Here is a 14229-nt window from a genome sequence, read left to right as displayed (position 1 = left end):
CAGCTAGGTTGGTTGTGGAAAGCTGGAATTTCACAAAGAGAATGCATGTGCACGGTTTTGGTGTGGAGAAAGGAATAATCTGGAAATGCAAGGTGAATGATTAAATGGCTGAATTGGATTAAAGAATGGGAGTGATGGGTTGGAAATGATGGTGGGTTATGCACGGCAATGATGAATGGGATGGGTGGATTTGTTGATGATTGTGTTGGTGATGAATGCATGTGGAATTGCAAGGAGGAAGGTATGGTTATGGTTATGATAAGTTATAAGTGAATGTTGATGATAAGTGATAGTGAATGGTTTGATAAGTGATAAGTGGTGATGATAAGTAATGATATGTGATTATGATAAGTGATAAGTGGTGATGATAAGTAATGATATGTGGGAGTGTGGCTGAAATGAAGGAGTGGAATGTTGGAATGTTATGCACGGCTAAGGATATAGGAAAGGTTTAAATGTCCTAAAACTAAAGGGAACAAGGTTCCAACACTTTGGTCTTCAATTAGGTCTTCAATTTCGTCCAACACTTTGGCTCCAAGCATAAGTTATCAATCCTTAGCCCAAAAGTGCTCCAAAAGTCTCCAAAATGCATCTTTTGCTCCTTTAGCCCTTTGGACCTACAAATACAACGAAAATAGCTTAAAGTACTAAAATAACTAAAGAAACATAACGTAAATGCACGAGAACAAGTCATTTAAGTCGCATGAATATGCTCCTATCATCCTAAACTATCAATAATTCTTTCCCTTCATTTTCTCATGTCAGGTTGCATCACGTGCTGGTAGTAACCCGGTCGAATTACATGGAACAGTATATTCTGTCATTTGTATAGACTGTGGTTTTTCCTTCCCTCGGAATCTATTTCAAGACCAAGTTAAGGCCCTTAATCCAAAGGTTAGTCTTGTGCAGTTTATTTATACTGTAGGACTCATGTTTTTAACTTCTAATGTTATGTTGTTTTAATGATTTAGAAATAAACTTTATGAAGTTCTTTGATTTATAGTTATTGAAACCTTTTTTTAAGGGGTTTTCCCCCTTTCTGCTTTAGTGTAAAAATGACCGAATATTTCAGTGTTGGCACTACCTAATGAAATACTTTAGTCGGATATTTTAGTTAATCAAGTAGTATAATGGATTACAATTTTGTAAGAGAGAGGATTTATGGGAGAAAGAAGACAGTGAATGTAATTAGGGAATAATAATAGGGAACTTATAAGGGGTGTGAAGTATAAGTGTAGACGGATATTACTACAGTAGATGAGATTCGAATACATGAACCATAAGTGTAGATGGATATTACATATTACTACAGTTCATTACGGGGCACATAGATTTCTAAAGGGAGACCTGGAAAAGTCTTATCTATTGAGAAACAACCAATGCTTTGATAAATACTTGGTTTCTTTTTGGTAAAATCTGATCTGCCCAAACTGTTGGCACTGACCCCTATAATTTACTCAATAATTGCTCTTCCTCCATAAGCACCCTTTCAGAAATTTGTACATTTTCATTTAATGAAAATTTTCAGTGCACCTATAAAGTTTTGATGTATGTTTCAAGTATATTTAGTATTCCAAGTTTTCAACTAGAGAAAGAACAGTAAAAATTGACATGTTTGATGCTATGGATAGCGGAATAGATTGTTGCCTGAAAACTGACCCGGTGCACTCTCTCAGTCCTACCCACCCATGGCTACCCACCATCTGAGCCACCACACAAACTGGAGCACGCACACACACACAAACACACGCACACACATATATATATAGGCTTTCTATCCCATGGTAAAATTCAGCAATCAGAACAGTCTAGATTTTAGATTCTCATTCAACTGTCAACAACAACAACAACAAAGCCTTTTCCCACTAAGTGGGGTCGGCTATATGAATCCTAGAATGCCATTGCGCTTGGTTCTGTGTCACGCCTTCCGTTAGATCCAAGTACTCTAAGTCATTTCTTAAGAGTCTCTTCCAAAGTCTTCCTAGGTCTTCATCTACCCCTTCGGCCCTAAACCTCTGTCCCGTAATCACATCTTCTAACCGGAGCGTCAGTAGGCCTTCGTTTCACATGTCCAAATCACCGTAACCAATTTTCTCTCATCTGTCCTTCAATTTCGGCTACTCCTAGTTTACCTCGAATATCCTCATTCCTAATCTTATCCTTTCTCGTGTGCCCACACATCCAACGAAGCATTCTCATCTCCGTTACACTGATTTTATGTACATGTTAATGCTTTACTGCCCAACATTTTGTGCCATAAAGATTGCCGGCCTTATGGCCGTCCTGTAAAATATTCCCTTGAGCTTCAGTGGTATACGACAGTCACACAACACGCCGGATGCACTCTTCCACTTCATCCATCCAGCTTGTATTCTATGGTTGAGGTCTCCATCCAACTCTCCGTTCTTTTGCAAGATAGATCCTAGGTAGCGAAAGCGGTCGCTCTTTGGTACTTCCTGATTTCCAATCCTCACCCCTAACACATTTGAGCCTCCATTTGCACTGAATTTTCAATTGTCATTCCTGCAAAAAATTTCAAATCCAAAACTGTTGTCATCTAAAATGTGCAAAAAAGAAAAACGGTTTGATAGATAAAGCTGAAATTCAAATGAAGAAAATCAAACGGTTAAACAATTATTGATTTACCCATTTTGGCATGGATAAACATTGAAAGAGAATCTAAAAAATGAACGATTTCGATTGTTGAATAATACCCTAGAAATAGGATGTCAATAACTTAAGAAAGTTATGGACATCCTTAAGATAGAAAGCATTTGCCTCCTTAGAAAGTAATTTTATTTAAATTTTTTCGTTGAGTTATTTCGTGAATAATGGAGTGAAGTTTGTTTAGGTTGCAAACTCGTGTATTAATCAGAATGGTGGACTAATGAGCAAGTAAATTTCCTTCTACTGCAGTGGGCAGAAGCAATTGAATGTTTGGATTATGGTAACCCCGGATCACAAAAGAGCTTTGGCATGAAGCAAAGACCTGATGGTGACATTGAAATTGATGAAAAATTTTGGGAAGAGGAATTTCACATCCCTACGTGTCCAAAGTGCAATGGAGTGCTTAAACCTGATGTAAGACATTTGCCTAATTTATTTAACTGATAGGAACGTAAGTCGTATTTCTTCTTCGTCAAAAATGGTTATTCATATCTTGTAAAAAATCTCTATTAACGCTTAAGAATTTTCAGTATCATTCTTAATTGCATAATATTCTCATGCATTCAGTATTTCATTGATATGTTTCAGTAGTGGTGCTTGTATATTGAGTGAACCTGACCAAGAGGAACTTTGAAGGTCTATAGGCGGTTTTTTTTTAAGAAGTCAGAGAAAAAAAAGTCATTTTTAGGGGCCCTGTGTTTATTGCAAGTTAACATCAAGGTATTTTAATACTATAAGGGAGTGAGAAGATTTATTCTTTACGTTTTTTTGTAAATGCAAACATGTATGCATAGAGTCCGAGACACTGACAATTTAGTGATGAAGATTAACATCGATGTATTCCAATACAACAAGGGAGTGATTATATTTATTCCTTACACTTCTCTACACTCAACAATATAGCAAGATAAGCATTCACAAATTTTTCTGATGCAAATCAACCACTGTAATAGAAGTTGCATTAACAAACCCATGTTCATATGTACCAAAGCATATGATTCCTTGAGTTGAGAAAATGCAATTTTGTAGTTAGTAAACACAAATATAATATGTACGCAGTTAGTTCATTGGAAGTGAATGCTTGAAAGATGTATGGTTTTTGGTTTCTAATTTTTTTGTTGGATCTGGATTTTGGAATGTTTACCTCCTGTTGTGTGACTTTATTGCCTTTTATTAGTCTTTACTGGGTTTTGTCCTATAGTTGCTATCTTTCCATAGTTCTGTAAAAATTTCCAATATAAATGTATTGCTGAGTCTCATATCAAGTCAAGCAATTACAGACATATGTTCTAAGTTGTCATTTTAATGCTTTGAGTAGAGAAGTATCCTATGAGGTACTGTCAGGATTCAAAAGAAAATAAAATTGTTTGGAGAATGAAATAGCATTGCAGTAATACTGGTGGTCTCCTTTATTATATTATGTGTCGAATGTCACCTCTGATTTTTGAGCAAGTTCTAATGCCACCCTGTGGTTTATAGTTGATGAATTGATCCAATGCCCCCACAAACTTAGGTTTTTGCTTCGGTAGCCCCTCCATCATCTGTCTGTCAAAACTCTCGCATTACGTGATAATGACATGGTGCTCCAAGGAATTAGGTAACAAGTGCTGAACGTTTAAATTATTTCAATTTACTTTCCTACCTTTGTTCTTTATTGTGTTTTTTGAAACTCTTTCTCCTACTCATGTTCTCCCTCTCCTCCACTTAGTCTCCCACCACCACTCACCCACCTCCCGTCTCTTCCTCTTTCCTATTCCTCATACCATGACAACCAGACTCAGCTTTTGCACCCCACAGATTATTCATTACCAGCCCAGCTATCCTCCTTACCCAAACATATGGTATCCAGGCAAAGCCTCAATTTTTTATGGTCATCAAAGAAGTAAGTCAAAGATCCACTTTTGCCCCATTGAAACCGCAAGAAATTATAGCACCAATGACCATGAGCATGCATTTTGACTAGACATGTGAATCCAAAACCCCATACAACCACGGAGCATCCAGAAAATGAAACTCTAACACACTAACCCCCGTCCTCCCTCTCACTATTCACCGGCAACCGTGTTGCGTTTCTCCTCATAGCACCACCTTAACGTTTTTTTTTTTTTTTTTTTGGTCATATTTTCAAAATAAGAACGCTTATTGCATTATATTTTGGATCATTTTATGTATGCTGTGAATTAGTGATGGTGTCTAGATATGGATCTGCCTACTGCTTTGCCTAGAATTATGAGACTACCGGGCAGTACCATTGGGCACTGAGGAATGCTGAAGTAGGAAGAATGTAGGTGCTGTGGAGGGAGACTTTGGAAGGAGAGAGGGGAGGGTGCATACAAGGAAGGAGAGAGAGAGAGAGAGTGCGAGGAGTTTTAAGCAGAAAAAGAGAAGACACACTTGATAGTTTGCTTCTTAAGAAATAATATGGGTTGTAGGTATATTATGATTTCTTCATTTTAGAAATAAATAGGCAATGATGGGCTTCTTGAACCTGTCAGAAATTCGATCACCATGCAACATTACTTGAAATAGGAGTTGTATACCTTATGTCGTAACTTCTGAAAGTGAAGGTACTTGTATATGTCAGTTATCCATATTTTGTGGTATCATTCTGGAAATGAGTCACTTATTTATTGTGTAGTCATGCATGTGCTTTCTATGAATTCTCACCCACTTTTCATTGCACCGTTTTACTTAATAGATGTGTACGCTTCCAATATTTCGTACATCTCAATACACCTTTTTGTTGCATGGTGAATGTCAAGGTTATCTTCTTTGGTGATAATGTCCCCAAGGACAGAGCTGAGAAGACAATCCAATCTGCAAAAGAATGTGATGCTTTTCTCGTGCTAGGATCATCACTAATGACCATGTCTGCTTACCGGCTTGTCAGGTGCATATCTTTCCTTCATTTTATAGTTGTACTTTAGTTTTTTATCAAATCATTTTGTATGCCCGTCCTAATTCTACACCAGGTTCCCTTGTCATAGGGCATTTATAATACCAAAATCTAACCCAATTTTGTAAGATAAAAAACTTAAAACCATAAATGTATATGCCTTCGAGGCATTCCAATCACTTGAGGTTGGTTGCTTTATGCCTTAAGTCACTCTCCATTCTGGTGCTAGACAAGGTTTAACAAATTCTAGAACATCGATGTTTTCCGATGAGAAAATCTGATGTAAGCAAAGCAAAACATGTGTACGTAAACAATAAGAGTATTGGAAACAAGGTCGTCAATGCTTATTATTTATTCATTTTCTGGGGACTTGATTTTGTTTAAGTATTTCTTGTTTGTGTTTGGGATTTTTCATAAGTAGCTTTGACTTTCCGACTTTACAGAGCTGCACATGAGGCAGGTGCTGCTACTGCAATTGTCAATGTAGGAGTGACTCGTGCAGACGATATTGTACCTTTGAAAATCAATGCTCGACTGGGAGAGGTATAGCCTTTCTTGTTGGCAGATGGGTCTACAGAATGGTCTTAGCTTATCAGAATCTAACAAGCATTGCAATTTTACAGATTCTACCTAGAGTACTTGACATGGGATCCCTCGGTGTCCCTGCCATTGGTTGATTTGACCTGTAAAGAGGTGTTCTGATCTGTAGAAGCTTGCTTTGGGTTTATCAGTAGATATAGAAGACCACAAGAAATTGAGAGGTGCTGCCAAATTCTTTTAGTTTCTCAGTCTCTGAAATGAAAACATGAAAAGTTGTAGCTAGTCAATGCGAAGACAATGGATTTTCTGCGGGGGACGAGAAAGATAAAGATAAGGAGAACGTTGGATATGCCAAAAGGAAATAACATTGTTCGCTCCGCGTACATAGATGATCTGGTGTCCGTGTCATAGACGTTTATAGACCCCAGAACATGAAATGCCAGTGTGACTTCATTGAATTGCTTTAAAGAGGGATTTTATTGTTTGAGCCTTAGCATAGAGATTCTACGCATTGGACATGTTTGAAAAATGAGTATTGCGAACAGGTATTTGGATGATTGAAATTATGATATAGAAAAATTGTGATTATTGTTAATGTTACCCGTGAGGGTAGTGCGTGAGCACGATTGAGACTTGGATCAACTATGTATGTATATTTCCCAATGAGGGGCAAGATGGTAATATTGCACCCTCGGGAATTTGTTACTTGCTTATTGAGACAACAGTAAGTTGTTGGTATTGCGGGCAGCAGATCGTAATATCATTGACTTATTCGTTGGGTTCGTTAAGCAAATAGACAAGTAAGTCATTCTATGTTAGCATTTGTATTTACTTATTTAGTTAGTTATTTATTGTCTGGGCTCGACCCAAAGATGCTACATGTTCATTTTCGGGGTACGTAACGCAACAAGTGCGTAACTGAAAAATAGTCTATGTTTAGTTTTAATTTTAGTACAATAACTTTATGTTATTATATACGTATATAGACCCTTTCCTATCCTCTGGAGTACATTATGTTTAGTATGATTTCAAAATTTCAGGAAAGAAATTTTTTTAAGGTGGATAGATTGTGACAACCCGTTCCTAAAATTTCATTTTTATTTATTTTAATCAAGGGAATTGATGAAAATGCCCTAGAGGCAATGATTTTGACTTCTGTCGACCATCATCTAAAGGAACATATGACTTCTTCTTTTGGCGTATTTGTGTAATACTCGTTGGTACAAACGCATAGGCGAAAGCCGTTTGTGAGTCCGGATTATAACGCTATAGTTACAAACATTTGAAGTTGTTTCACTAAATTATAGATTTAAAGGAAAATAAACTCCTACCATGTGGGAATTGTAACCAACTAGAAATTAGGGAGGAAGGAGTGGACCAATCAGACAAAAGGGCAAGGGACCAATTAGATGAATAGGAGGGCAGCCAATCAAGAGGAAGGATCCCCCTCTTCCTATGCACTCCATGCACCCAGGTATGATCTGGCCAAAATTCCCACCAATTTCGCCATTTTTCAGTTGAATTTTTCACATCCATCACCTGCAATCTACTCCAACACCTTCCCTCTACCATCTCCATCCAAATTTAAGGATTTTTAGGTCCTAACCCGCGAGGAATTTCACCGGAGCACTTGAGGTGCTCAACGGCAATTCCTCCATTCCGGCGAGTTCCACCACCTAAAACGACCATTAATCAACTTCCCTTGGACCCAGGAACAAGACCCAACCAGTGGTAGAGACTTTGGAACACCGAGGAAGGAGAATCGAATTTCACCCATTTTAGGGTTCTGATGGGTTTGAGTGAAATTGGAGCCTTTCCCAGCCACATTAGACTTGGTCACTGGTATAAAATTTGCTCTACTCTTTGAGATCTTCATTTCTGTAAAATTTGAGAATTTTTGGAGATAGTTGAATTTTCTAGCAAATCGAGGCGGCCACCGCCGTGTGCGGTGGCGGCAGCTCGTGAGCCGAGTCACCCCTGACCTTTCTAAGCTAAGTTTGACACCCCAATTCCATAGGTGAAGTGCGATTGATGAAATCTCATCGTTTGAGCATAGTTTTGATAAAGACTGCTACTTGAACATTGTGTGAATTGACGATCCGACCGTTGGATCGTCACCAAACTTTTAATACATTATAGTATGTAATATTTGAGGATATTAGAAACTTACAGATTGGAAATCTGACATACGGATCTTCCTGAATTGGATTTGTAAGTGCGTAAAATTAAACGTTGACTGCCACTTGAAATGGCAATTGGCGGAGATCCAACCGTTGGATCATAATGAAACTTTAGTATGATGTTTTAGAAGCAAAATTTGGATCTTTGGAAGTTACGGATTGGAAATCCGAGATGCGGATCTTCTGGATTAAGTTACATAGGTTTATGAACCCTACTGTTGATCTTTGACTGACGGTTGACTTTTGGTCAATGAGTCTCAAATCATTCTAGAACGTCATTGAGATGTGTTTTACATAAGTTATATGTTCTATTGATAAAAGGTCTGAGACGTGATTGAATAATTGTTCTAGGTGAGGATCGTTCGTGACGTCTCGATATTCGTGCTAGGGAGTCATAGCGTGGACCTCAGGTGAGTGGGTCTTTTCCTTTTATCGTATGTATATCATTGATAGTTCCACAAAACGCTTTTAAATTGATTTACGCATTTTATGCCACTTCATATATATATATATATATATATATTTGTATATTCTAAAATACTATGATATGGTTGAGTTTTAGATTGCATTATGGTATAACCATATGCATATTACCTACATATAATTGTTGTGAATGCCTTGAAGTGCTAAAGTGAATGCGGGACGTATAGGTAAGTTTAGGTGATTATATAGTATTATTTGAAATGATTGAGTTAGGGCATGACTATATTAGTGTTTTGTGCAACTCCGACACTGTCGTACAAGTTGCAATGATAGGCAGCTCTAACATTGTCGTATAGGTTGCATTAGGCAAGTCCGACTCAGGTGTTGTCATGGATTGATTTATGAGTCGTACAGGTTGCATTAGGCAACTTCGACTCAGTTGTTATCATGGATTGATTTATGAGTCGTACAAGTTGCGTTAGGCAACTCTGACTCGTGGGTTACCATATAATGATGAGCACCTGATTTATATTGTTGTTGTCGATATGTAGTGATTTGGAATATTCTTGGATTTACTATTGATTTACATTTGATTTCATAATTATATGTAGTTTGATTTCCTGGAACCTATACAGGTATTACAGCGAGGGGTTATATTGTTTAAAAGGTCTTTATTAAAGCTTTATATTCAAGCCCACCCACTCTTGTTTTTATCCCTGCAGGTTCTAGTAGCAGAGTTTTCGTATCGACAAGGATTCGTGGCAAGTCTTGGTATTGAAGATTACCTTCGACGGTATGATTTTCAATCCACTGTACTGTACTTTACTTATGCTCTGATGTCACGTGTGAAATGGGGTCATTCCTGCTCACAGCGCACTCTCGTGTTTGGGCACTTTTAGGTTTAAATTTATTCACATATTCCACATCACCACACTTTATGGCTTCGTCACCTTCCAGGTGTCGGCCAGCGCATCTCAATTCGAAGTCCTAGTGGACAATTCAGGTCGGGATGTGTCAAAAAGGGAAGAAGGCTACATAAATGGAATTAGAAAGAGAACCAGGGGCAACAGGGAGGAGGAGGAGAAGAGAGGGGAGGCAACAAAATAGGAAAGCCATAGATAAAACCGGTAAGACATGCTGGGAAAATGGCAAGGACTGCCAAGACTGTAACATCAAAAAACGACAACCATAGGCTGTAGAGGGCAAGACACAAACAAAAGACTAAATAGGAGAAGAAAATAGAGGAAGTAAGGGGTTGCCTGCCAACCCCAACCAAAGGAAGGAGTCAGCGACTAAATGGAAGCGAAAAAGTGTGAGATCCCAAGAATATATTATCGAAGAAAGGGAATATTTGGGGAAAAATATGTAGCGTATTTATTGAGAATTTATTCATGAAAAGATAGTGGGCGTCATTGCGAGTTCGTAGTATTTTTTGGATTACCTTTTGGAACTCAGATGAATTTTTAATAAAAATTTACAAGTTGGACCAATGATGAAGGGCCACATGTAATCCAAGGTGTGGCTGATTTGCCACGTGCCAGTAGATGGGATGACCAACGAGAGGGTGTTAATGGTTAGTGTCATTGTACCTTGTCAACACATGGAGTAGAGATGGGCCAAAAGAAAGGGAAAGAAGAGATCAAATTTCCTTCTTGCATGACACATGGTGAGCTGCCATTGGACCTCAGAATTGAAGAGTGAGAGTTTGTTTTAGGCTGAGATAAACATTGGACGATCAAGATTAAATCTCAGTTGATTCAACGGTCAATAATTTTCTAAATTTCATTTAACTGTATTCAACGGTCAATAATTTTGTATATTCGGAATTAAATCTTACTGTAGGTAATTATAGTATTTTTCAATGGTACAAAATCATTAAATTAATATTTTTCTTATCATTTAACGGATTATCAAAGTGTACACCTAGACCGACCCATTATCTTAACAGGTGCTTATTGCGTTAACCGATAACGACCTGTTTCGTTATTATGCAGACCTGTAAACGTATTAATTTTGTGTCGGGTTGGAACGAAAAGGGTTGGAAAAAAGAAAAAAAAAATTGTTTTTAGGTTAAAAGTTTTAGATTTTAATCCATGGAGTTTTAATGAAACACTCTCGGTACTGTTCACTTTTAACGAAAATGATATTTTTACTCTAAAAAGTCACTCCTAGTGTTATTCACTTATAACACCTTTTTGTCCTTTTGATTAAAACTCAAAGTTTTCAAGCACTTTTCATTAGTTTTCCTTTTAATCTAAGACTTTTATAGCAATGACGACATCATTTTTGTAATTTTAAATATGAATAATGTAATGGGGCCATTGAACTACGTGAAGGGTGCAATTAGAACTGCTTTTCACACGAATAGTGAAAATAAAAGTATTCTATAGGAAGTTAAGGGTGTGTTTGTTGTACCGGACTATCTCGGACTAGACTAACTTGAGAGATGAAGTTGGACTGGCTTAGAATAGACTAAGCTGGACTAGCTTAGTGAAACGTTTGATGAACTGTCGGACTAAAAAGTAGGATAAATAATATTATATTATATTATTTAATTAATAAATATTAATATTTTATTATTATCCTATATTTTTCTCCCTCTTTACCTTCCTTCACCATCACCCTCTCCCTTTTTCTCTCCCTCTTTTTCTCCCTTCTCTATCCCACCCTTCCTTCTCCCAAATTAGACATCTCAATTCCAGTCTCTATCTCTCTCTTTTTTTTTGTCCATGATAGGAGCATATTTATGCACCTTAGTTTAGCTTGTCTTGTGCATTTAAAGTGTTTTTCCTTAGTAAAGTAGTCTTTTAAGCTAGTTTTATGTATTTTCAGGATTTAAGGGCAAAGTATGCAAAATGATGCATTTTGGAGCAAAATTGGGCTTGGAATGGATAGCATATGCTTGGAGCAAAAGGAATGGACGAAATTGAAGACCTAAAGGAGGATTTGGAGTTACATCCTTTCCTAAACTAAGTAATAAAGTCTTAGGATATTTTCTGCCCAATATTTCCCACCATAGCAGCACCCTACATGCATTCACTCTTCATAATTCACTCACATGCTCTCCCATCATCATTCCACACCTCCATTGCAGCCACCAACCAACCTAGCTGTCACCCACATGCTCTCCCATCATCATTCCCTCTTTAACCCATTCAACCACATCCATGCACTCTTCATGATGGCAGCCACCAACCAACCTAGCTGTCATATTCCCTCTTTAATCATTCATCCACCTATAAATAAACATCCATTGCAGCCACAAAACAACCATTCATTCATTCACCATTCACGCCAGAAATTGATCCCCTCTCTATAACACATCCATACTTCACCATTCTTCGTATTTTCTGCCAAAAAATAAGCCTTGAAGTCCCCTACATCCATCCCTATCTTAAACACATCATTCTACACCATCCATAACCCCCAAAACCTATCCTTAGACCTTGTGCCGCAACAAAGAGGAGGAGAAGGGCCTAAACGTTCATACAATTCAAGTTTGAGTTGTTGGAATTTTTAGGTGTTTCTTTTCCTTGATTTCAATGTTTAATTTCAATTCTCTTTGTTTTGTGTGTATGAGGAACTAAACCCCCCCTTGGCTAGGGGGGGGGGATTCGAAATACATGTTTATGCTTGCAATATGATTTGATTACTTCCAATTGTGTTTCATAAGTTGTGAATTCAATTTACTTATCTATGTGAATTACATTGATTTGTGTGTGTTGGTTGAGAGTGCACGCTTAATTATCATGCATAAATTGGATGCTAGGATATAAGGAAATTTCACCTAATCGTTATGGAATTATATTCACAAGTAGTAAAGGTTGATGATCTCAATCGCGTTAAGTAAATTCTTGGCATAAGTTTCATGCAATCATAGTAACAAGTGCTTCGTCAACGCTTATGGTTTTCATAGAACTTAATGATTCTTGCTTGTATCTCTATTATGCAATCATGTAGGGGACTTGTGGGGAATGTTTTGGGTTGTCGTATGCAATCATCCAATTCAATAACATTAGGAAAATCTGAGGGTTAATTAGTGCAATCTGATGCGAGAATTATGCGCACACAAATTAAACCCTCTTTTTGTCAATTTGTAGTAAGTATGTAAGTAGAGATCGTTATGGACCGGGGATTAGGAGGGATTATTAATCACTTGGATTTGACTTCAAAAACGTAAAAACAAGTTTAAAACACTATTTGATGCGAAGAATGCAAAACTAAAAATAAGAAAGATTAAGACTAAGACTTAAACAAAATATGGGGGGGGGGGGGTTTAGGTTTGGACGAGATTAAACTAAAATGGATAGATTGCAAAGAAAACAAATTGTAAATACGAATTTGATGGAAATGAATGGATGGGAAGCTAGCTAAGGGGTTCATCTCCACACATGTTATACTTGCATACAAAACGATTTCTAATTGCTTTTCAATGAACCATGAATTCTCAACACCCCGGGTTAATTAGGTCCGCTTAAATTAACCGTCAAGTTTTCCTTAAGTTAATGAATTGGATGATTGCATACGACAACCCAAAGCATTCCTCACAAGTTCCCTACATGAATTGCATAATAGAGATACAAGCAAGAATCATTAAGCATCATGAAAACTATAAGTGTTGACGAGGCATTCGTTACTATGATTGCATGAAACTTATGCCAAGAATTTGTTTAACGCGATTGTTTATAAGCAACCTCCACTACTTGTGAATATAAGTTCATAACTATTACGTGAAACTCACTTATATTCTAGCGTCATATTCATGCATGAAAATTAAGCGTGCATTCTCAATAAACATACATAAATAGGTTATCAATCAAATAGTTAAACAAATTGAATTCACAACTTATGAAACGCAATTAGAAGTAATCAAATCATATTGCAAGCATAAACATGTATTTCGAATCCCCCCCTAGCCAAGGGGGGTTTAGTTCCTCATACGTACAAGACAAAGAGAATTGAAATTAAACATTGGAATCGAGGAAAAGCAACACCTAAAAATTCCAACAACTCAAACTTGAATTGTATGAACGTTTAGGCACTCTTCTCCTCCTCTTCGTTGTAGCATAAGGTCTAAGGATAGTGTTTTGGAGGGATGGAAGTGTGGAATGGAGTGGGGAGTTATGGAAATGGAAGTGGAGGAGAGAATGATGCAGAAAATGGATGGGGAGCTCACGGCAACAAGGTATTTGTGTTGTGTGTTGTGTTGTGGTGATGAGAATGGAGAGTGAATTGAATGAATAATGAATGAGAATGCAAGGGTTTTTATAGGAGGAATGGAGGTGTATATGGCTGTTTGTTTAGGATGCAAGTGGCTAATTAATGATGGAAAAACAGCTAGGAAAGCATGTGAAAGCTGGAATTGCATGTGAAGGTGCTGGAAATGGGAATGAATGCCACGACATTGATGTTTTCTTGCTTATTTTCTGGCTACATGATGAAAGGTTAATGAATAATGCATGTAGGTGGCTGCAATGATGAAGAGTGAGAGCTGGAAATGAAAGGGAAAGCTGGAAAGGCATG

The 14229-nt window shown here is 37.4% G+C and overlaps 1 protein-coding gene across 1 annotated transcript; it reads left to right on the top strand.

Moving 5' to 3' along the window:
• Nucleotides 1–765: 765 nt before the first annotated feature.
• LOC125478668 (NAD-dependent protein deacylase SRT2-like) lies at nt 766–6698 on the top strand (the record flags this gene model as incomplete). Its single annotated transcript, XM_048587058.1, has 5 exons — nt 766–894; nt 2917–3081; nt 5430–5557; nt 6007–6106; nt 6187–6698. Coding segments are annotated over 5 exons (576 nt in total), but the record flags the coding sequence as incomplete, so codon positions are not given.
• Between the last annotated feature and the right edge of the window lie 7531 nt (nt 6699–14229).

This window comes from the organism of the source record quoted next, unplaced genomic scaffold, assembly GCF_019419815.1.
Source record: "Pyrus x bretschneideri cultivar Hongxiangsu unplaced genomic scaffold, Pyrus_bretschneideri_v1 Contig250, whole genome shotgun sequence".
Classification (NCBI taxonomy): domain Eukaryota; kingdom Viridiplantae; phylum Streptophyta; class Magnoliopsida; order Rosales; family Rosaceae; genus Pyrus; species Pyrus x bretschneideri.
The sequence above is the reverse complement of the archived record's forward strand: the minus strand, read 5'-3'. Positions and strand labels throughout refer to the sequence as shown.